Source organism: Eubalaena glacialis, chromosome 19, assembly GCF_028564815.1.
Source record: "Eubalaena glacialis isolate mEubGla1 chromosome 19, mEubGla1.1.hap2.+ XY, whole genome shotgun sequence".
NCBI lineage: Eukaryota > Metazoa > Chordata > Mammalia > Artiodactyla > Balaenidae > Eubalaena > Eubalaena glacialis.
Genome location: NC_083734.1, coordinates 2984234 through 3008293, shown reverse-complemented (window position 1 = coordinate 3008293; position 24060 = coordinate 2984234). Strand labels below are relative to the sequence as shown.

At 45.4% G+C, this 24060-nt stretch overlaps 2 protein-coding genes across 4 annotated transcripts in view; one reads left to right on the top strand and one right to left on the bottom strand.

Annotated features, from left to right (window-relative positions):
* Positions 1-11736, top strand: part of AKAP10 (A-kinase anchoring protein 10) — a 52437-nt gene extending 40701 nt beyond the window's left edge. For 2 of the 3 annotated variants that reach the window (XM_061175055.1, XM_061175054.1), the window contains exons 12-15: positions 2127-2209; positions 6552-6604; positions 7227-7322; positions 10479-11736. In XM_061175055.1, the coding sequence (XP_061031038.1) occupies positions 2127-2209; positions 6552-6604; positions 7227-7322; positions 10479-10484 (238 nt within the window). In that variant the 3' untranslated portion in view covers positions 10485-11736. The remainder of the gene's footprint in view (positions 1-2126; positions 2210-6551; positions 6605-7226; positions 7323-10478) is intronic. The other variant, XM_061175056.1, reaches the window with a different exon arrangement.
* Positions 11737-22862: 11126 nt separating this feature from the next.
* LOC133080427 (heat shock factor-binding protein 1-like) lies at positions 22863-23252 on the bottom strand. The gene is made up of 2 exons (XM_061176317.1): positions 23209-23252; positions 22863-23118 (listed from the first exon to the last, which is right to left on the bottom strand). The coding sequence occupies exons 1-2, from the start codon at positions 23250-23252 to the stop codon at positions 22863-22865; spliced, it is 300 nt and encodes a 99-aa protein (XP_061032300.1).
* Between the last annotated feature and the right edge of the window lie 808 nt (positions 23253-24060).

Below are 24060 nucleotides of genomic sequence, written 5' to 3'. Positions count from 1 at the left end.
TTTCCCTGAAGTTTTCAGCTGGCAGTTGGTCGAGTCTATGGATGTGGAACCCGCAGATACGGAGAACCAACTATACTTGGAAAAATGGAATAAAATGATTCCTTTGTATTTAAGAATTAACTTGGTTGTTTATTTTATCCTGTAACAGAAAGACAGTGATTCCTGTGTTACAGCACTTCTTGATCCTTACCACAGATCAAATCATAAAATCACTTCCTCTTCCCTAAAGATGGCTTGAAAACACAGAAACCTGTGTAAAGACATGATTACTGTACCCCAGTCCTGGCAGTACCATAAAAAGGGATTTCAACCTGTTTAATTGCTTTTACCAGAAAGTAAATTGGTATTTGGGAGACCAAGAAGTCTGGAAAATACTTTGAAGTAGATAGAAGGTTATTTTGACCACATTGTCTTCAGCTGTATCAGTGTTGTAGTAATCTTTATTTCTTCTTTTAGGAAATGGTGGACAGTAAGCCTAAATGAGTTAATTCCCAAAGATGATATTCATTCTTAAGGAACGGTTGGTTCATTTATTTCAAACCTGACTTAAGAAAGTCTATCAATTGCAAGATGTTTTACTTCTATAGTTTTTTGTGTGTGTAAAATAAATATATAAATATATTTTAATTTATAAAATTTAAATTTGTAAAATATATATATAGTGTGTAATATACATATTTTTTAATTTATAAAATGGGTCATAAATAGAGAAATAATGATTTTTCTCCATCTTTAGAGATAGTTTTCAGTGTTTTAGTTTTATGGTTTTAGCATCTTCCTGAAATTTTTCTAAAGGCAAACAAATTTGTATCAGTCGCTATATTGGCACCCATATATTCATTGATGACTTATTAGGAAGGCTGTCTCTAAAATAAGATTCACTGTGCCAGAAATGAAATAATATATAGGCATAGGATTCTTTTTTCTTCTTTTAACTTTTAATTACAAATATATTAATCTCTTCTTATAAAAATTAAATTTACAGATAAGGCTTATGTGCCCTTTGATCACACACCAGTGCTTATTTTCCCCCCTTCCTTCTCAGGATAATCACTGTTATGTTATGGTGTATATTTTTGTTTGCTTATTTTTATGTAACTGATATTACACTCTATGCTGTATATTGTGCTTTCACTCATAGTGAGTTTGGAGATTTTTCTATGTTAGTCTGTACATATTTACCTCATTTTTAACTATGTTGTAGTACTCCATAAATAATATTAATTATAGCTCATAACTGTGGCAAAATCTTCCATAATGTGGTATGTTACTATTTGGCTATTTTGGTATTAATGGGTTATTTAAATTGCTTGCAATTTTACTGTGATACACAGTATAGCAAAGACTTCCTTTTTATATTTCCCTGTACCAAGAAGCAGATTTAAAATTTTCATAGCCCTTAACCAGTTTACAGTTTATCTTTAAAAGCATCTGTACATTTTACATTCTTACCAATCTGTTAATTAATAAAGATACTAATTTTCCCCACATCCTTGTCAACAATAAATAATATCAAACTTTAAATGTTTTACCAATCTGGGTTTGTTGCTTATGAGATTGAGCTTCTTTTGTCATGTTTGTTGGTTGGTCAGGTTTTTCTTCTGTGAATTGACCTTCATCTCTTTTTCACATTTTTCTGTTGGGTAATTTCTTAGTGGTTTGTTGGAATTCTGTACATTTCTGGTTATTAATTATCAGTTACTGCATCTATTAAAAATAAGACCTGTCACTGTGTTCTTTGCCTTTTAACTTTGCTTTCTATTACTATAGCTTTATAATGTATATAATTATATTTTTATCTTGTTAGGGCAAGTCTTACCTTTTTGTTTCTTTTACAAAATTATCTTGGCTATGCTTGTGCCTTTTCTGTATGAATTGTAGAACTGTGAATTATCTGTTAACTCATGTTTCATAAACTTTTTGAGGATTTTGAATGGAATTGCATTGAATTAAAGATTGCTTTCTGTGGAGACAGTTCTTTTTGAAATTAGCCCCACTTTGAGTAACATGGGATAGATATAAATTGTATTTCTAGCTTTCTAGATCTAGATAAGATGCTTAAAAATTAATTTTTTAAAAATTTTAAATTGATTTTTAGAAATTATGTTCTTTTCATACTTATTTAGGAAGATGACATTTGGAAGAGTTAGTGACTTGGGGCAGTTCATCCGAGAATCTGAGCCTGAACCTGATATAAAGAAATCGAAAGGTTTGTGGTGTTTTTATACATTTTATCAAGCCTTTTACTCACATTAGTCATTGACTGTAAGTAAAGGATCATTGAAGATTTAAACTGTTTGTTTTGCAAAATAACTGCCATCTCTTTGACCTTGTGTTTATAGTCATGAACGAGTGCAAGGGCTTCGTGTAATCAGGTCTCAGTACAGTCTCTCTCTGAATCAGAAGTTACTGAACTTGCTTTACCATTACAGAAGGCGCATCTACATGAAAAGATACTCGTCACCTTTTGATTTAAAGGCAAAATACCCAATCCAGGTTGGACTTGAGGTTTATCTTGAGACCCTTTATTTTACTAAATTTCCTCTAAATCACTGAAAGTTATTATGAAATATATGTGGAAAATATTAATAGGTTGACATTGAAATCCTTTGTTTAATCAGCAAAAGAGTGCTTGGTTAATTCCAAGAGTTAAACACAGAAATACTCTTTGTGACTGAGCTCAGCTTCCAAACAGTTGGTTTACACAGGAGGATTTAGGAAACCACTGTGGGTCCATTCAGATAATATCTAGAAAATTTTCAGTGTGATTGGATTGACAGTATTATCTTGAGTAAGATACTAACTTTTGTTAGAAGAAAATGTTCCATTTTGGTAAGTGTGTTTAAAATTAAGAGCTATTGGCAGTCTTCCTATTGAATTGAATAGAACTTCATTTCTATTCTGTTTATCTTATTTTTTAATACACGAATTGTTTAGGTAATGATTTGCACCACTTTTTTTTTAATAGTTACTAACTTTAGATTTTGTTTGTTTATTTATTTATTTTTGGCTGTGTTGGGTCTTCGTTGCCACGCGGGCTTTCTCTAGTTGCAGCTAGCGGGGGCTACTCTTCGTTGCGGTGCGCGGGCTTCTCATTGCGGTGGCTTCTCTTGTTGCGGAGCACGGGCTCTAGGTGCTCAGGCTTCAGTAGTTGTGGCACGTGGGCTTCAGTAGTTGTGGCTCACAGGCTCTAGAGCGCAGGCTCAGTGGTTGTGGCTCATGGGCTCTAGAGCGCAGGCTCAGTTGTTGTGGTGCACGGGCTTAGTTGCTCCGCGGCGTGTGGGATCTTCCCGGACCAGGGCTCGAACCCGTGTCTCCTGCATTGGCGGATTCTTAACCACTGTGCCACCAGGGAAGCCCTGCACCACTTTTATGTTGATGAATAATCTACTTTGGGGTCAGATATGAATTAACAGAGTAAGCAAAAAGTGCAACAATTGTTGAAATAATTTAAACCAGAAAAGGGCCTGTTGACCTATTTGTCTTTATAAGTTTATCAAAAAAATTGATTTTATTTCCTATTTAGCCAGAGAAGTCTGAGGTGTACACAGTTGGGAAAGTGTAAAGACTGAAGGAAGTCTGCACAGCTCATTCTGTAAATAATTATTGAGTGCTTCCGTGCACTCAGACTCACGGGGCAGTTAGAAGATACAGAGCCTGTTGTTAGGAAACTTACAGTCCAGTAGTGTCTTTTATTGGGTAGAAGATGAATACTAGGAAGAGGTCAGTGGTGGCCTAGGTGCAGAGAAGGTGCTGGACAACCTCTGGAGGTATCGGTCAGGAAGGACTCCAGTGTCATCAGGTAGCTTCTGTCAGAGAGGGTAATGGGGTCTCCAGTAATAATAGAGTCTCTGAGCTGTTTGGGTTTTTTTCTGAAGCTGGTCTTATTCCTTTGACAGCTCATGAAGACGTGCTGCTGCTCCAGAGAATAGGTGTTGGGTGTTTGCAGTTTGTTTTTGTATTATGTGAATTAAGATGTATTAAAGATATATGAGTAAAGATGAAGATAAGGTGTACAAAACACTTTTCCCCAAATCACTGTCTCTGCTTATTCTATTCATTCAGTCTCTTCATATTACTCATTTGTTCATTCATTCTAACATTCGAGTGCCTACTATATGCATCTACTGCTCTAAATACTGGGAAGAAAATAAGATTCCTGCCCTCATGGAACTAACATTATAGTGGAGGGACAGTAAACAGATAAATACAGTGTGTGTGTGTCTGTCTGTCTGTGTTTATACACAGACATGTAAGCAGAGTGAGGGACTGGAGGGGTGCTGGGTAGTGCTGTCTTAGAAGCGGTTGTCAGGAAAGGGCTCACCGAGCAAGCGGCATTTTGAGTAGACGCCTGAGCAGAATGGGGGACTAAGTCCCGGCTCATTCGAATCTTAGATGATACGTCTGTGGGTACCGCCTCCTCGTTCTACAGGTGAAGCAGCTGAGGGTCAGGGAAGTTGTGGCCTGTCAGGGATCACAGAGCAGCTGAGTGCAGCCTCGCGCTTTGGTTCAGAATATCACGCTGACGGCGGTCGTTTGCAGCTCAGCCCTGCTTCCTCCCCCTTCCTCTCCTTGCTGAGGGCAGCTGCAAAGAACGCTTGTCATTTACCAACCTGTAGTTTCATTTTGGATTTTAAAGCTCTGATAGTAGAGCACAGAAGAAAGGGCTACGTTTTGGGGCGGGTGTATCTCAGAAGCTTCTGAGAATATGAGAACTTTGCTTTCAGGGCAAGCAAGGTAATTTTAAAAGTTACCTTCAAATCATCTAGGAGAAAGTGTAACAAGAAGGCATCGTAGAGGATGTTGTGAGAAGGTGGTCCCTGCAGTGGCAGTCTCCTCGTGCCCCGGTGCAGCGGTGGGAGATAGAGCCGCGTGCACACTGTGAAAGCCCACGCGTGTCAAACTAAGAAGCCTGCGGTACTGTCTGTGGAGCACCAGAGATTTCTAAGCAGAGTGCAGTGAGATGCATTTTTCTGGCTGTAGTCTGCGAATGAATTGGAGTTGGGGAGAGAGTGGTATCAGAGATTCAGGTAGTATAATTTGCTAGGAATGTAGATAGAAGAAAAAGAGGATCCGAGGATAGATAGTGGTAGCAGGAGTTAGAAGGTCAGATTTATAAGACCTCCAAGGGGGAATTCAGGAGACTACATCCAAGGGGGAATTTGGTGACAGATTTCATAGGGAGAGCAGATGAGGAAGGCAGATGAGTTTTCTCATATGGGTTCTCTAGATGAAGCATTATGATGTTAATTTTTAATAGAGGATTAAATTAATTTCTGAGATAGAGGCTACAAGAAAAAGAGTACATGGGAGATAGAAGAGCTCGACTTGGAACATGTTATGTTTGAGATGCCTTAGGACAATCTGTAAGTATTGGTTTGACACCCACTGACAAGTTTTTGAGTTATTTGCATTTTGAAGGCAGTTAAAGCCACAGGAGGGGATGAGATGCCCCAGAGAGAAAGTGCTGAAGGGAATGGAATCCTGATGAAGCTCCTTGTTAAAGGGGGCAGGGATGCACAGGAGTCAAAGACAAGGCATTAGAAGAGGAGGAGGGAGTGTTAACAAGTAGGAGGCTGCCAACAGGGTGACTGCAGGGGAGCCCGAGGACAGAGCAGTGCGGCGGGGGTGAGACTGTAGGCAGAGCATGTAATGTTGTGGCCCTGCTGACTCTGCTTGGCTATAAAATTTAACTAGATCAGTGTTCAGACTTTTAGCTAATAATACAAAATATTAAGGGAAAAGGATCCAGGTTTTGTTTTTTTTCATGAATGCTACAGTTTACTATAGAGTATCCCAGTCATTGAACTAATCAGGGTCTTGCCTAAGAAATAATCTACCAACTACTTGGTTTAAGGCAAAGTTAGGATGTGAGCCTATATGTATTAATGAAAGGATAAGCTGTGTATTTAATACCTGGAAATAGAGGCTAACCTACGTCCTTGGTGACTCCTCGGCATCTAGAGTACAGATGGAGATAGGCTTGTGTGTCTCCTGGGAATTTGAGGTGTATTATGGCCTGGACAGAGCATGGCTGTTTAAAACTCTGATCCTACCCAGCAAATTAACACAGACCAGAGATCCAGCATGTAGCAGCATAATGTGCACTGGAAGCCCTTTTGTATAGGAGCTGATCTGAAAGATTTACACACATGACATCTCCTGATGTATTGCTAGATTCTTATCTCAAGACCAGATCCTGGTCATGGTTTTATTTGATCTTTGAATGTTTACTGCAAATTTAACACTAGATGATAGTTTCTTTCTTCAAGTGAGGAGAATAGAAGAAAAATCTAGAGCTCTAAAACAGCTTTTCAGAGTTTTTCAAACCATAATATTTGCAAGTTAAATACTCTGTTATGGAGCCAATATCATTAGTTTTTATTAATGGTAATATTCCTTAATTTTGGGGTGAGGTTGTACCCCAAAAATAGTATCTTTTAAAAAAGAATATCTTTTAAAAGCTGGGAAATAGATGTTTAAATAAGAGCATTTTTTTTAATGTAAAATTATGCATGAGGTCTACATTCAACTTTGGCTTTGTTTACTAGGATCCATGTTCTCTCAAGCTATGAAGAAATGGGTCCAAGGAAATACTGATGAGGTAAATTCTGCTTTTAGTGTAAAAAGATTCCTGTTTATAAGGGGCACTTACTCTAAGCAAGGTTTCGAGTTTTCTCTTTCCTTAGTTCCCTTGCTTAAGCAGCCTGGTACATCACTGCTTCCTTATCTAGGAGGTAACAAGAAGGGGTGGGCCCTTCCTAGCATCTCACAGTTGCCTGGTAGAGGCAGTGGAGGTATCCTCAGTCCAGAGACTCTGGCCACTGAAAAATATCCAAGCAGTCAAGTTTCCATTAATCAGCAGGCACCAGTAATCAGTGTAGAGACAAAAGCTCAAATGTTTCCTTCCTCACTGTCAGTTATACTTTCAGAAGTAGAGACTTGCTTTTTTGAATAGTTAAGTACATTGAAAGATGAGAGTGGAAAAAGAAAGACGTTTCGTTTTGACCGCCTAACATGAAAATAGTCGTGATGTCGGATAGACAGTGAAGAGCATGTTGATATATCACAACCAGAGGGCGGCCCGGGTCCTTTCATGCGTGGGAATGTGCTTCCTCCCAAGTACGTAGAAATGCTATGCATATACAGCTGTGTTTAGAACATTAATAATGTTTGCTGATTCTTCTAGCGAATAACCATTATCAACAGTTTAATTACTTTTATAGGCCCAGGAAGAGCTAGCTTGGAAGATTGCTAAAATGATAGTCAGTGATGTTATGCAGCAGGCACAGTGTGATCAGCCGTTAGAGAAGTCCACAAAGGTAAGGATGACTTGTGTTCTGATCTAGCGTGTGTGAAACTGAAGAGAATTAGATCCCAGAGATACAAATATTTAAAAGGACGTAAGGGAGCTTCTGCTTCTGCCGTTGAAGGATTAACTGCTATAGAAATTGCCCTCTCATTGTAAACAACTAGAAAACTGACAAACTGAATGAAACAGCTATTTCCAGATATCAGACAACAGGCAGTAGAGGGCTTTAATCCTTGAAAGGAAGGTAACGTTGAGGTGATCCCTAGTTCACTTCCCAGAAGCAGTTTCCAAAGTGTAGGGAGGACAAACTGTAAGCTTTCAATGAATTTTAAAGGATTGAAAGCATACAGTTTGTTCTCTGACCATCAAGGAATTAAACAAGAAATCAGTAACAGAAAGATATGTGGAGGGAATTCCCTGGCTGTCCTGTGGTTAGGACTCTGGGCTTTCACTGCTGAGGGCCTGGGTTCAATCCCTGGTTGGGGAACTAGGATCTCACAAGCTGTGTGGCACAGCCAAAAAAAAAAGAGAGAGAAAGAAATATGTGGAAAATCCCCAAATATTTTGAAGTTAAACAACATACTTCTGAGTAACCCATTAGTCAAAGAAGAAATCAAAAGGAATATTAGAAAATATTTTGGACTGAAAACACAACATAGTAGAATCTGCCCTCCCTATTCGTGGGCTTCACATCTGAAGGTTTCACATCCATGGATTCAACCAGCCACGAATCAAAAATATATTTAAAAAAAAAAAAATTTTCCATAAAGTTCCAAAAAGCAGAACTTGAATTTGCCATGGCCTGGCAACTATTTACATAGCATTTGCATTGTATTAGGTATTATAAGTAAGCTAGAGGTGATTTCAGATACACAGGATGAAGTGTGTAGGTTATATGCAAATACTGTGCCATTTTATGTAAGGCACTTGAGCATTCTCGGATTTCGGTATCTGCAGGGGTCCTGGAACCAATCCCCCACCATTACTAAGGGACAACTATATTTGTGGGATACTGCTAAAGCAGTTCTTATAGGTAAATTTATAGCATTAAATATTTATGTTAGACAAGAGGAAAAGTCACAGTCTTCTATCTTAAGAAACTAGAAAATGAGTAAATGAAACCCAAAGAAAGCAGAAAGAAGGAAGTAATAAAGATAAAAGTGAATATCAATTACTTTTTTTTTTTGGATCTACTAAGTCATTTACACTCTTCCATTTTGTTGTTGCCTATTCTCTCACTTTTCCCTTTCTCGTGACTTTGGTTTTTTTGTTTGGGTTATTTTTTTAAGTACTACTTTAGGAAGGAGTGAATTGAATGGGTGTGATCAATCTTCCATCTTTACCTGGAGGTCAACAACAGTAATCATTAGGAAATTCTGACTTGCCCCCAACCGAATACTCTGTTTTTCTATGGCTTCACCAGCTGTGCCCACAAGAGCCACACAAATAACCCAGCAAATTGGAGGCAGCCACTTAGCACCCCCAGTTATCTCTTCAGGCAAAGACTCCCAGTTCCTCCACCAGCTTTGCTTTCTGTAACTTGAGTTGACTCACAAAGACTTCACGTGATAGGCCAACCTCTGCTCAGACTCTTTGTGAAGGTGTTAAACTACTCTTCTGTCGTCTACGTTAGCAGGAGTTGGGAACACTATGTTAGTTACCTGTGTTAGTTACCTATGTTCAGATGGAGGCGTGAACTTAGATTTGGGTCCAGCATCACCTTTCCTTGCTAACTTTGTAGCCAACTTTTTACTCTGTTATTACCAGAGCTTGGTTTAATTTTGAACTTTTCACTGAACTGATTCATACCAAAGCTCTGTTTACTTTTGCAGACTCCATCCTCTTTTCTATGTAAAGGTGGTAATTTTTGCCTATATTCACTGGCTCAGTCAAACCCAGAATAGCAAATAACATGATAAAGGTGTATAAAGAAGTGCAAGGTAGTTATTTTTGTGATTCCCCGTTATCATGTTGATGATCAAATATTTGACAATATGAAAATGTTCTTTAGAAACCATTTTGGAAAGCAGATGTTTAAACTTAAGGCTTTTCATTGGAGTTGTGTGTTCAGATTTTACTACCATATGCTTTTCATTTCTAAGATGCACAGATATATTTTGCTTTTAACCTTGCTAGACCTTCTCTTTGGCTGGCCAAGATGACTGTCCTGTCTGTCCTTTAGGAATCAGCAGTGTATTGGTATGGAAAACGCAGTAGGCTGGCAGACCTCATTCAGTCCATTTCTAGTCAGTATGTGTGACCTTTTGCAAGTTAATTTTCTCCGGTCCCTTCATTTCCTTATCAGTAGATGAGAGAACTTGGACAAGAAAATCTCATAAGATCCCCTGTAATTCTCATTCCATGAATGTGTGAATGTGAGAAGTCCTGCACCCACAAAGGAGTACCCAACCCCTCTTTAACCCCTGTGGATACCTCTCTGCTTTGAATCGCCTACTTTACATTTGTCTATAGAAAGCACTTGGGCATTTAATGTAAATGACCTCACAGCATTACTGAATTGTTTCATGTGTTTATGTCCCATCTCACAAATAGCAGGGACCATGTCTTCTGTGATGTTTGTTTCCTCCCCAGTGCAGTGAAAAAGAGGACTCAGCCTCAGAAGCTTGGTCTTAGGAGGCCAGAAGATCAAAGCTCTCTGTTTTCTTTCTAAAGGCTTTGGCGCATTCCATATTATGGCTCTGTCTTCATCTAATGAATCCCCTGTGGATGGTCACTTAGGTCGTTTGGGATCGTTCCCTGTTACAAACAATACTTTGATGAATGTGTATGTAAGTCTTTGCCCTCTCTTATGAGTATGCTTTAGAGTTAATTCCTAGAAGCAGAATTATCTGTCAAAAAGTAGATATTTCATTCTAATATCTGTTGCCAAAACGGAAAGATAAAAGCAAGTCTGGGTGCCAGTCCTCGTTATATAACCTTCAGGTGGGTTGCTTGGCCTCCTTAGGCTTCCATTCACTCAGCTGTAAATGAAGATAATTAGGGCATTTTACCTCCCGTGATTGTAGTCAGGTCCTGGCTGTCATGAGCGCTGGTATGTAGTAGGCGCTCACTAAGTGTTGGTGCCCTTCTTCCTTAATCTGTGATGGTAATGTGTCACTGGTTGTAGAAATGTACCTTACCTTTTTCTTTTCCTTTCTTTCATCAGCTATGACTCAAGACCTGAGATAAAGGAAATCTGCTTTTGGAAAATAAGAGAACTTTTTTCCTTTGGTTGGATTCTTCCCCACAGCCAGTGAAAACAGAGCACTGTATTTCTTCTCACTGTTGTTCCCAAGAAAGAATGGCAGACAATCCTAGACTTCCACCGTCGGCAGAGTGTCGCGTAGACACATCTGCACGCAATGATCACGCAGTGAAAGTCGTAGAGACAGAGTGGTGTTGTTTACATTACTAGAGAATTACTAGTTTTCCAATGGCAATAACCCATGTGTGGAAGAGTTAGTCCACTGGGATAGGCGGGGGCCACACGCCATGGGAGATGCAGAGGCGTAGAGCCGGTATTTGATGCACCTCCCGTGGCGGTGACCCACCCCAACAGCATCAGACAGCGGGTACCAGAGGGGCTTCGCTTGGTCTCCTGAGCAGGCAGGTGAGTTGGCCCCTCGGGAGCCAGGCGGTGCGGTGCCAGCAGGTGGCTTTTCTTCCGGGGAGCGGGGTCCGCACAGAGGCGTTAATTTGGAAGTGGGTCAAGTCTTGGTGACGTTGTCCTCCCCTTTGGTGACAGTGTGTGGTGTTCACGTTCTAATTGCTCCTGAGACGCAGTACTCTTAACACCAGCTCCCCCGCGGCCGGAAGGGCGAGCCTCTGCGCCGCAAGTGGTAGGACTTGCTCCTCCGAGATTCTGGGCTCTGGTGACGTCACCTCCCCTCAGAGTACTTGTGGAAAGGGATGTGCAACAGCCATCACTCCAGTTTTCCCCTGTGGCTTCTTGAACAAAATGTTTATTCCCAGATGGTAGAGTTTTTAAAGAAGGTGGGCGGGCAGGCGTGGGGACAGAGAGGCACTCAGTTCTGACTCTCTCCTCTTCTTTGCGCTGGGAAGTGTGCAGGTTGTGGCCTTTTTCTTCTGTCTGTGGGGTAACGAGAGGCCCCTCCCTGCACTTCCACTCGGTCGGCTTCGGGGTCTGGACCTCGCTGCCATGGGCGGGGCCGCCCCGTCGGCCGCACACTCCATGCAGGCGGTGCCAGCGCTGCCTCACCACACGGACTGTCGGAGGGAAGGAACGTTCTCTTAGGTGTTACTGCTTTTGCTCAGACTTTGCAAAAAATGCATATATACACATATGAATATATAATTATTAATCACCTCTGTCCTTGAGAAAGTCTTGAATGAATAGAGAATTTATTCCACTGCAATATTTGGTTGTATAGACGCGCACTGTTTCATCAACAGAAGAAGCAGAAAGGCTGTGTATGAGTTTTTGGTACTATGTACCACCTGTGTTATTCTTCTAAAGTGAAGTATTCATGTACTTAAACCATATTCTATTTAATTGTGTTTGATTTTAAAATATATATATGAATTATATTTAAAATTGTGTCAACTTCCTGCTTTCAGGGCATTTATGGCTCCTCTGTTGAGATGTGTTGATTCTTCCCAATATTTCCATTTGCTTTACAAGAACCCAGAACATGAGCCACTCCTGGACTCAGCCTTGTGTTTGGAGCGTATGGCATAGAACTGAGGTGTTATTAGATGCATATGCTGTGATTGACTCACTTTGTTCTTTTAACAGAATATTTCCATCCGTTTCACTTTGCTTCAACCTTTAAATAACAGAAAAGCAACGTAAAGGTCGTAGAATAAACTGTGGTTTTGGGTGACTCTTGCTGCCTCTGCATGGTTTGGAATAACATTTTCTGTAAGACTCTAGGCTATTTAAACTAGTGCTTTCAGTTAAGATACTGTCCAGTCATGTCTTTGTGTGCGTTGTGTGCTTCTGAGCTAGAGATGTCGGTAGGTGTAAGGTTCTTATAAGGAAAAGAATAGCAAGTTTGAGACGGGGTTACTTTTTCTGCCCCGCCCACTGTAGGACACAGAAGCAAAGTGTGGCCTGAAACTGGTAGCCAGACGAGACGTACGCTGTCACGGAGCTCCTTGCGCTTATTTTCAGATCTAGGATTGGAATCATCTGACCTCGAGTGCCAGGCTCTGTGTGGTGTGCCCACAAAATAGGATTCCCTGGCAGGGTTTTTATAGGTTCAGTGAATCAACTGAACATCCGGCTTTCTCATGATGTTGACATCAATGCAAATTGTTAAAAAAAAAAAAAGATGTTAGTGAAAAGGGGTACCTTTTGTAACTGGGCGTGTCTTCATCACTCATGTAAGATGTGATGAAAATTAAAAAAACAAGTACCAACCAAGCCCAGTGAAGAGCAATAAAACAGGGAGCAACTTTCTGTGACCTTTTCTACTTGGGTTTCGGGGTTCAGTAGAACTTCGTGAAATGTACATAATTTACGTTTCTGAAGCTTTGGCTAGTGCAGTAAGAATTTGGAGGGGAAGGTCGCTCTGAATAGAAAAGTACAGACGTCTTTGTTGTTTTAAGTACTGATAGCTGAGCACTGCTGAAGCGGCGGGCGGGTGCCCCTCTCATTACCGTGCCGTGGGGCCTGTTTGTACACAAGGACCTTGTCCCTCCCCTCCCCCGCACACCCGTTGATCGGACTAGGGTTGATCTTCTCCCGATCCAAACAGACCCAAGAACATTCTTTATCCAAAGAATTTTGCAAAGGGCAGGAGACATCCCAGTCCCTGTCTGGGGTGATAGCGCATATGGGGCACTTGCAAGTCAGGGCCCCTGAGCCGGTGCCACGTGGACGAGCCGAGATCTGTACAAGCAGAAATAACAGACACGAGAGCAAGTGGGTGAGAGCAGCTGCCTTGTAGCCTGGAGGTGGTGAAGGTTTCTGGCTCTAGTCCTGCATCCTTGCCGTGGACTCCATCGATTCCTCGGGTATCCTTAGGATGCACTTTGGCTTTTTAAAAATCAGTCTGAAGGGAGTTTTTCCTTCGTGCAACCAAAAGGACCTTGACTACAATACTACCAGATTGCTGTAATCACTAATGATCGCATGTGCTCAGCATGTTTGCAAAATACTGGTGAATTCTGGAGAAATTTTCTTCAGTAAACCTTCCTTGGTCATTTTGTGTATTCTCTCAAAATGGAATCCTAAACTCACGGAACTAAAAGACACTCCCTCATTTTTCCAGGGGGGAGTTACTCAGGCCTGGGAAAAGGGCAGGTCTTTGGCCTTTTGTCGGATGGTCACCTTCTGGACCAGGGCCTTTGCACACTTCCCAACTTCCTTCTGAAGGATAAACACCATTCCCACTTTCAGCTACAATAAAACCCAGAAATAAAAGGGCATTTCTGTTAATGAGTGATAAAAACTTCAAATGACGGAGGGCAATGATTATCACAAACTTTGTAAGTGCTGACCATTTCTACGTACTAGGCAAGGTGTCTGGCCTTTGGCTGGGGCCAGAAGCAGGAGTAAGTTCCAGCAGGACGTTCAAGGTTACAGCTTCAAAGACCCACCAGGACAGCTGCCGTGCGGGGCCCTCTGCAGATGAGCCCTGGGACGCCGCGGAGGCCTCTGCTTGGGCTCAGAGTAGGAAGTGGGGTCCTACGCGGACGCGAGGGGTGGGTGGAAAGGGCCAGCAAAAGCCTGGAGGGCATTCGTGACCACGGAGGAAAGCCCGTCTGCCACCTGTCACTCGGGGTGGGAGCTCTTCCAGCTTCGTGGTTCACACCAACGGGTGTTTCCTCGTCTGCTCCCTCCACGCTGCCTGCTCTGGCTGGCGCACTGCCTGGGCACGATGGGGCGCCCACGGTGCTGCTCCTCAGCTGCCCCCCAGCGAGCACTCGCGAGCCCAGGCAGGGGTGGCTGGACCCCGTCGGCGGTGGGCGGGCAGGTGCCCAGAAAGAGTGGCTTCCATTCAGCCGAAGGCAGCTGGCATTTGCCAAGGAGCATGTGAGGGTTGTGACCGTGGCGTTTCCTCGGACGCCCGACTCCCCGATCTTGAATAGCCGCCAGGCTCAGCCGGAAGTGATCCCAAGCCGGCCTCCACCTCCATCCCGGTAAGAACCCCCCACCTGCAGGCACCTCATGGAACGGCTCGAGCTGGGCCTCCAGACCAAGCAGAGCTCCCCATCTTGGCAAAGGGCCCTTTGTTCTTTCTAATGACAGAGCTGCCGGGTTAGCACCTGTTCACCTACAAAGTGTTGATGGTGCAGGGACGCAGGAAGGGGTAAAAAAAAATACCTGTGGGCCCCCTGGAGCTTCCATTCTACCGAGGAGGTAGAGGTTGGAGGTTCATCTGAAGTGGGTGCTGGTATTTTTCACTCAAGACAGCCCTTTGAGCCAATGATTTAACACCCTTTCCTTCCAAAGCCCTACCTGGCGGAAGTCACCAGGTTTCGTGACCTCTTGCCCGCGCCCTTCCACGGGCCCCCAGAGGGCTGGTTGCTGTGCGGCTCCATTTCCTCGCCGTCGCCTGGCTGACAGCGAGGGGTGGGCACCTTGACCCCGGGCCCTTCAGGCTGCTCTCTGATGAGGGTGGGCCTAGGAGCAGCCACAGCCCCGTGAGGCTCCCTGCAGAGCTCTGGGAAATGTGGAGCCTTAGAAGCTAGAAACAAGGAGACCAATGTAGAGTTATTACACGCAGGTGATATAAAAACCCCAAGCTTGGAAAACCCAGCTCACTGTTGAGCTGATGCCATGAGGTGATCAGCCAGCCCCTTCCGAGTTCTCCTTTAACGAGAATAACCAGCCCTTGAGTACTTGCCGTGTGCCGGGCAGTCTCTCACGTAAGCCGTGTGATAATCTTGTAAGTGCGTACTTTTCCCTGTTACAAATGAGGAGACTGAGGCTCTGGAGGCAAAGGAATTCTCCAGGGGATCAAGTCCAGGCAGCCATTAAAAACATTCCATTAGCTTAAAGCAGTGGTTCTTAACACTTCCATGTGCATCAGGATCCCCTGGAGAACATGTTAAAATGGATTGCTGGGCCTCCACCCCTCCCCCCTGCCCACAGTTTCTGAGTTGGTAGGTCTGGGGTGGAGCCTGAGAATTTGCATTGTAGCAAATTCCCAGCTACTGCAGCTCATGAGACCACACTTTTGAGAATCTCGGCCTTAGAACCTTTCCTGTAAATTGGGAAACGCATGTTTCCATTCCCTTTTATTGGACGTGCCCACGCTACACAGAAGTGTAATTGGAGGCCTATTACTCATTCACTCAAGCACATAAATCCTTTATCAGTATTCAGATATTTGTCAAAGCCGAGGGGACCCAGACGCCAACCCGCTGTCTCATTGCCTGGGCAGGTCTGAGGCCGTCCAGGCAGGTGTCCCCCCCGGGGGTGAGGCTTGGAAGAGGCCCAGACCAGCCTCGGCCCCCAGTGCATTTGCTGGGGACAGTGCATGTGTCATCCCTTCAGGGCTGAGTCCGGGCTGGTGGGTCACACTGGGGTCCCGGTGGAAGCTTTTGCACAAATCCTGCCTGGGCCACTTCCTTCCAGCTTGTCCCCCAGGTCCTCGATGCCACCTGCCCCCGAGGCCCTGACCAGGCCTCTCCTGCCGCCTCTCCCTTGCTGCCTCTTTTCAGGTCCCTCCCGCAGGGCTCGGGTGCCGTGTTCCCCTTCCTCTATCTTCTCCCTTCAGCACACGCTTCCTGGGGGCCAGCTGTGGGCCTGTCCCCAGAGCAGACACTGCCCACCCTCCTTGCTGCCTAGGAAACAAACCCTGACGCATTGCTGGGGTGAGTGACCTGCTGGGGGCAGCCTAGGTGGACCCGAGGTTCATGGACTCCTGATCTGATCATCGCAGTCTTGCCCCGGAACATGCCCACTGTTTGTTCCCTCAAGATACCATTTCTTCACGGTCCCAACACGCCCAGGCTGCACCCTCCCCTCCCCCTCCCCCTCCCCTCCCCTCCCCTCCCCTCCCCCTCCCCTCCCCCTCCCCCTCCCCTCCCCTCCCCTCCCCTCCCCTCCCCTCCCCCCTCCCCCCTCCCCTCCCCTCCCCCAGATGGACCAGGACCCCGCATCAGCATCGCCCATGGCTGCCCACTACTAGCCCAGCCCTTCCATGTCCTCACTCCACATCCTCCGTTGCTGCCTGGGGAGGCTGTCCTCTTTTTTTTTTTTTTTTTTTTAAATGCTATTCTTGTCTGCTTACATTCTTTTTATGTATGTATGTATGTATGGCTGTGTTGGGTCTTCGTTTCTGTGCGAGGGCTTTCTCTAGTTGTGGCAAGCGGGGGCCACTCTTCATCGCGGTGCGGGGGCCACTCTTCATCGCGGTGCGGGGGCCACTCTTCATCACGGTGCGCGGGCCTCTCACTATCGCGGCCTCTCGTTGCCGAGCACAGGCTCCAGACGCGCAGGCTCAGTAATTGTGGCTCATGGGCCGAGTTGCTCCACGGCACGTGGGATCTTCCCAGACCAGGGCTCGAACCCGTGTCCCCTGCATTGGCAGGCAGATTCTCAACCACTGCGCCACCAGGGAAGCCCATGGGAGGCTGTCCTCTTATCTTCTTACCCAGCTCGGGTCCACTCGCCCGCGCGCAGCATGGCCAAGCCACTGACACAGGGTGAAGGAAAGTGCAGCATTTATTGTAGAACCCCAAGCAAAGAGAACTGGCAGCTCTTGCTCTAAAGACCCAGGGCTTTCAGGGAAGGCTTTTAAAGACAGGGTGAGGGAAAGGGTCAAGGGGTGTGTGATAAGCTTGTGCACAATTCTCTGATTGGCTGGAGGTGAGGTAACAGGGTGGTGGTTCAAGAATCTCAGTCATCAGCCTTCTGGTTCCAACCTGTCTGGGGTCTACGTGCTGGTGGTCAGCATGCAGTTAACTTCTTCCACCTGGTGGGGATTTCAGTATCTGCAAAACAGCTCAAGGATGTGGCTCAGGATGTTATTTATAGCCCCTGAGGAACTAAAGGTCTTCTGGCTTTGTTCTATGGCTAAACTATTATTATTTTGTTTTGTTTGTTTCCCTTTGTTTCTGCATTTTCTCACTTCTCTGATTAAATCTGCTCTTTGGACCTCGGGGAAGGCCTAGGAGGCTAAAGCTTTTCATCAGACAGGAGGTGGGGGACACGGGGGTGGGTCTGTCCCCGGGAAGCCCCTGCGGGGTCCTGCCCGGCCCACTCTGGCTCTTTCTTCTGGGCTTTCGTCCCTTTCTCACTCCCACCCCAGCAAACTGCACTGTCCATGATGGCGACCCCGCCTGGGGCTCTCCAGTCATACCCACGGCCAGACTGTCATCTCCTGCAACTGCTCTTCCTCTGGTTTCCCCTCACATTTCAGCCCCCAGCAACCTCAAGCCATACAAGATTTGCAGGGTTACAGATGCCTCCTATTGGAATGGGTTGAAAGAGGGGTGAGAAGCAGCTTGGGCGTGATCCCAGGGGTTTTCCCCTCACCGTTACTAGAGTTGGGCTTTGTAAACCAGCGTCGAAGAGCAAGTTCAAAAGCAGTAAGTGAGTAGTTTTGTTATAAGAATGACAAGCAGGGGCTGGGGAGGACCATGCTGACGTGGGACTTGGGTCAGTCTTCCCAGTACCAGTGTGGGACACGTGTCTCGTGCTGCATCGCAAACAACTTAGACACAAGGAGAAACGCTTCGAGAAACCGTAGCTCTATCATGATGAAGACTTTGGTGTCCCAGATGCACATAGAGTGAGAATAACATTGTTACTTGAAATGTGAGATGGGGGAAAAAAGCAATATTTTGTACTGATGTATTCTTGTATATAATGTTATTTTAAATATGCATGTGTAACTAAATAAATTAGATATTATAACTAGACATCTATTTTGTCAACATTCCAAAAAATTTGAACTCAGATTGATACCTTACTTTTTTTTAAATTTTTTCTTTGGGAAAATCGGGGTTTGCCTTAAATATAGGATCACTTATATCATTCATTACCTCCCTGTGGTCTGCTGAATAAAATCCAAACTCCTTATTTAGCACTGAACGCCCTGGCTGACCCAGCCTCCGAGACCTTGGAACCCTAGACCCTTAACTCCACCTCCCCCCACTCTTCCCCTGTGGGGTTCTGCGGACTTCCCCCACTACGCTCTGCCTCAGGAAGCCCTTCCCCTTCGAAGACTCACTCCTCCCCCTCCTCCAAGACCCTCCCTGATGTCCGGTCCCCCTGAGTCCCCCAAGCAGCACATCCTCACACAGCATCCAACTCGGCCTTATCGCGGATGGGTCCTGGCCCCATCTGCCCCACCTGATGTGAGCGAGCTTTTCCCAGGGAGTGTGGCCCAGGAGATGCTGGGGAAGAAAAGAGAAAGTTCGCTTTAAATGAACCAGGCCCAGCTCATGGTCTTCCTGGGCTCATCTGCCCAGAATCGCAACCAAGGCCACCCATGCCTTAGGGGCTGAAGGAGTCCCTACCTGCTGGCGGCAAGAGGCTGACGTTGAGGTAGATATCTCAACCCAGGTCCAGCAGCTCACAGGTTGCCCAAGTGTCCTGAGACCCTTTCAGAAGGTCTGCAAGGTCAAAACTATTTTCATAATAACACTAAGACGTGAATTGTCTTTTTCACTATGTGAATATTTGCATTGATGATACAAAAGCGATGGTGACCCCTTAGCAGGAATCTGGACACACTGTGCCAGTGGTCATTGTACTCTTCCCGGCCAGGCACTTGCCATTTAAAAAAAAGAGAGCCAGTTTCCCATAAGAGTGTCTTGATGAAGCAGTAACAATTATTAATTTTATTAAATCTCGACCCTCAAGTGCCTGTTTTTAATGTTACATGGGAAGGACACGGGAAGCCCTTCTGCACAGCGAGGGGTGATGGTTGTCTCCCGGAGAAGCTCTGGCCACCCGCCGTGGACTGTGCCCCCCCAGGGCACACCCGACAAGCCGGTTATTCAGGCTTGGGTCTTGAGAAGACATTTTCGTGAAAATGAAGGAAGCGAGCCTATCACTTTGAGAAGAAAACACTGCTGGTATTTATTATTGCCCGGGATGAAATTTGAGTTTTCAAGCAAAAACTAGAATTGTGGAAAACTGATACTCACCACGGCGGCCTCGATAGCTTCCCTTCCTGAAAGACGTTTCTGATGAGATCTAATATATGTGTGATTTTTAAAAATATTGTATGATGAAATGTGTCATATTTGGAAAAGCAGCGTAACCCAATGAACCAATATTTTCCAAATGACTGATGCATGATGCACAAAACAAGTAGGTGAAAGATTGGTTCAATGTGTGAGACCCACCCATAGGGTATGAAGGGTTCCGAGAAGAGAAAACTTGAGAACTGCCCCGCTGGTCCAACCTCAGGCCGGTGGAAGAAGCCACACCCAGGAAGCCAGACCTTATTTGCACTGTGTTTGTTTGCATGAAAGTAGGTTTGATTCCACATGGTGCTATATCCTTGCTGTGGGGTCTTCGGCCTTTCCCTCACCTCTCTGGGCCTCTGTGCCTTGTGTAGAAATGGAGATAATGATTCTTCAGAAACAGGTGGTGGCAGACAGGGTTCGCTGGCATGGGAAACATTTGGTAGTGCAATCGGAAGGTCTGGATGATGTACGATGAAGAAGAGGCTGGAGAGCTGGTTTTCTTTGGTTTAATTACAAAGACAGACCCACCCTAACCATCTCCCAACTAAGGCTGCCCTCAGGGTGCAAATCAGCTTTGTGTGCAGGCCCTGGGCTTGTGTGCAGGGGCTCCTCCTTAGAGGCGAGAGGCTTTGTTTATAGTCATGCTGTAATCGCCAGGTGTGGGGAGAACTGCTGATCCGAGGTCTTCAGCCAGCACGGGAGGAAGTGAGTGTTCTATCCTGACCGCAGGGCGCCAGGCCACCTCCTCTGCCTCTGGGGGCCCCATCTGAGGTCAGCGGCACAGCTGGCGGGCCAGCCTCTCGGGAAGGAAGCTCGAGGAGGCTGGGGACCTACCTCAAAGGAAGCAAGAAGCAGAACCACAGGCAACAAGGACCAAGACTGTGCACGGGGTCTCGGAGCAGAAAAGCAGAGGTCAGCGGAACCAGATGGAAAGCCCAAGACACAGGCGAGGTCAGCCCAGCATGGGGGGTGTTGGCAGGAAGTGGATGAGGGAGCAAGCAGCCCTGCTGTCATCCCCCAGGGGACTCACCACACCTCATCTCATGAGCCCCGGGGGCCAGGGTGTCAGATTCAGGGACAGTTCAAGCTCCCACAGGCTGTAACACACAAATACAGGTCAGAAGCCTTCTTACTGATTTCTGAGGGAAAGTTCAACTGTCAAAAAGTAAACCAAAGGGCTTCCCTGGTGGCGCAGTGGTTGAGAGTCTGCCTGCCAATGCAGGGGACATGGGTTCGAGCCCTGGTCTGGGAAGATCCCACATGCCACGGAGCAACTAGGCCCGTGAGCCATAACTCCTGAGCCCGCGAGCCACAACTACTGAGCCCGCGTGCCACAACTACTGAAGCCCGCACTCCTAGAGCCTGTGCTCCGCAACAAGAGAGGCCATCGCAATGAGAAGCCCGCGCACCACAATGAAGAGTAGCCTCTGCTCGCTGCAACTAGAGAAAGACCGCGCGCAGCAACGAAGACCCAACGCAGCCAAAATTTAATTAATTAATTAATTTTAAAAAAAAGTAAACCAAAAAGAGCATTTGACACAATCCAACATGCCTTCACGATAAAAACTCTCAGCAAAATAAGCTACGAGGACATACTGTACAGCACACGGAATATAGCCAATATTTTATAATAACTATAAATGGAGGATAACATTTAAAAATTGTGAATCACCATATCGTACACCTGTAACTTATATAATATTGTACATCAACTAGACTTCAATTAAAAAAAAAATGCTCCGCAAAGTAGGAAGAGAGGGAAACTTCTCTCAACTCTGATGTTTTTCCAACCCCACAGAATGCACGACAGCAGGGGTGAGCCTCATGTAAACTCTGGGCTCTGGGTGGTGATGACGTGTCCACGCAGCTTCATCAGTGGTAACAGATGTACCCTGTGGTGGGGTGTTGATGGTAGGGGAAGCTGTGCGTGTGTAGGGGCAGGGGTATGTGGGGAATCTCTGCTTTCTGCCCAATTCTTTAACTGAGATAGAGTTGACGTTTAGCATTGTGTAAGTTCAAGGGGCATGACACGTTGATTTGATGCATTTATATTGCAACATGATTGCCACCGTGGCGTTGGCTAGTTGGCTAACACCGCGGTTGCATCATACAATCATCGTTTCTTCTAGGGGTGGGAACAACTTTCTGCTCAGCTTTGCTGCTATGATGTTGTTTTTTCCTTAAAAACCTTACAAAGGCTTCTCATCTGACCCAGGGACCTGTGGGACCCTACAGCCTCCGGCCTCCTGTGACATCATCTGCAATCACTGTCCCCGGTCCACTCAGCCGCAGCCATGCTGGGCTACAGGCACACCCCTCCCTCAGGGCTTTTGCACCTGGAATTCCTCCACTCTGCATGGATCACAGCCTCACTTCCTTCAGGTCTTGGCTCCGATGTCACCTCAGTGAAGTCATTCCGGGTCACCTTTTCTTAAATTGGGCCCCTCCCCCCATACTTCCTCCCTCCCTCCCAGATTTAGTTCTCTCCTTGGTCCCTGTCACTAGCTAACCTCCTAGCTATTTTATTTATCCTATTTATGGTCTGTTTCCCCCACTAGAGAATAAGCTCCTCAAAGGTAGGCACTTTGTCCATGTCGTCTTCTCATAAACACTTGTTGGATGAATGAATAAGTGACGTGTCCAGTGGATGAGAATGCTTGTATCAGGAGATCCTGCAAAGCCACCAGAGAGCCAAAGCCCCAGCGGTACTGAGTGAGCTGGACCAAAGCCAGGGTTACTCTCCAACCTTGGGTAACAGCGTTGGAGGCCCTCACCCATTGAGGCAACTGAAATCCTAACCCTCTGTCTCCTTGACTCTGCTTTTTTACTCTTCCTAGGTTCCCAGCCCCTCTTTGGTTGGCATAGGCTTTCTTTTCTTCCTTCCTTCCTTCCTTTCTCTCTCTTTTTTTCTCTTTTTTTCTTTCTTTCTTTCTTTCTCTTTCCCTCTCTCTCTTTCCCTCTCTCTCTCTTTCCATCCCTCCCTCCCTCCCTTTCTTCCTTCCCTTCTCTCTCCTTCTTTCCTTCCTTCTTTCCTTCTTTCTTTCTTTCCTTCTTTCTTTCTTCCTTCCTTCCTTTCTTTCTCTCTCTCTCTCTCTCTCCCCCCCACCTCTCTCTCTCTCCCTTCCTCCCTCCCTGCCTTCCTTCCTTCCTCTCTCTTTCTTTCTCTTTCTTTCTTTTTCAGGAACTGCCAAAGTTTTCGTGTTTAACAGCACAACTGACCAAGGTCCAAGATGTGAAGTTACCGTGTTCAAGAAACATGGGGGGGCAGGGGAGGGAAATCACTCTATAAACTAACTATATAACATGTGCTAAGAAGAATGCACACTTTAGAATATAAAACATGTCCACGCATAGTAGTTAGCTGCAAAAAGCCATCCGGCTTCTCTTGGCTTGTAGAAAGGGTGCTCCAGATTTCAGTGTAAATGAGCGACACTCAACTCTTCTGTGTGGCAGGGACCTTGTCTTCACCATCCAGCTCTTCCACCCCAGCTTGTATCATGAGGTCTGCGATGTTTTTCTCCGGGTCATCAATGCGACTGCTCGTGTCCTCAATTCTTCCAATGATCTGGTTGGACATGGTCTGCCATTTACCTTGCATCTGTTGCAGGAGTGTCTGCACCACTGAGGTGAGATCTTGCACAGTCTTGGGGTCAGTCTCGGCCACCTCCCTGGTTCCTGGCTTGGTGGTGCTGTCTCAGACCATCACCTACACTTCCATTTGTCCCCACAGACTGGCATAGGCCTTCTTAAGAGATGCTCGACTTTACCACCTCACTGACCTGGAGTCACATTTTTTCTCTACATCTTGCATGAACTCTGCCATGAGCCACTGTGCTGACTTTGAACTCCAACTCTCAGGGCCAGTCCTCCAGTAAAACGTCTACTACGCCTACTTCCATCACAGAAGTCCCTGGGCCCAACGCAGCAGACGGGAATAAAAGGAATGCCAGAGACATCGCAAAACAGAGGTGCTTCATTTAATCCATTATCCTGGGAAAATGAAAGAGCAATTTTTAAAAGTAGAGTTTTAGGGGCTTCCCTGGTGGCGCAGTGGTTGAGAATCTGCCTGCCAATGCAGGGGACACGGGTTCGAGCCCTGGTCTGGGAAGATCCCACATGCCGCGGAGCAACTGGGCCCGTGAGCCACAATTACTGAGCCTGCGCGTCTGGAGCCTGTGCTCCGCAACAAGAGAGGCCGCGATAGTGAGAGGCCCGCGCACCGCGATGAAGAGTGGCCCCCGCTTGCCACAACTAGAGAAAGCCCTCGCACAGAAACGAAGACCCAACACAGCCATAAATAAAATTTAAAAAAATAAATAAATAAATTTTAAAAAATAAGTCTCTTAAAAAAAAAAGTAGAGTTTTATTTTTATACCTTAGGAAAAGCTAAATTTCAGATGGATTTAAAAAGTTAAATGCAAAAAAAAAAAAACTTCCCAACTAACACAGGAAACCCAGAAGATGGGGGAGGGGAGGAAAAGAAATACATGTTTGCAAATTAAAAATGTGAAATGAGGGATACCGTAAACAAAGCAAAGGGTAAATTATGGATTTGGAAAAACAATAGTCTCAAGGCAAATGACAAAAGTGTGTGTATTATATAATTCCATAAAGAACTCTGACACATTCCA

Coding starts and splice junctions, on each gene's coding strand:
- LOC133080427 (XM_061176317.1), bottom strand. CDS start 23,252: ATGGCAGAGTTCATGCAAGATGTAGAGAAAAAATGTGACTCCAG. Junction 23,119..23,208: donor GAGAAAAAATGTGACTCCAG/GTCAGTGAGGTG, acceptor GGTCTGAGACAG/CACCACCAAGCCAGGAACCA.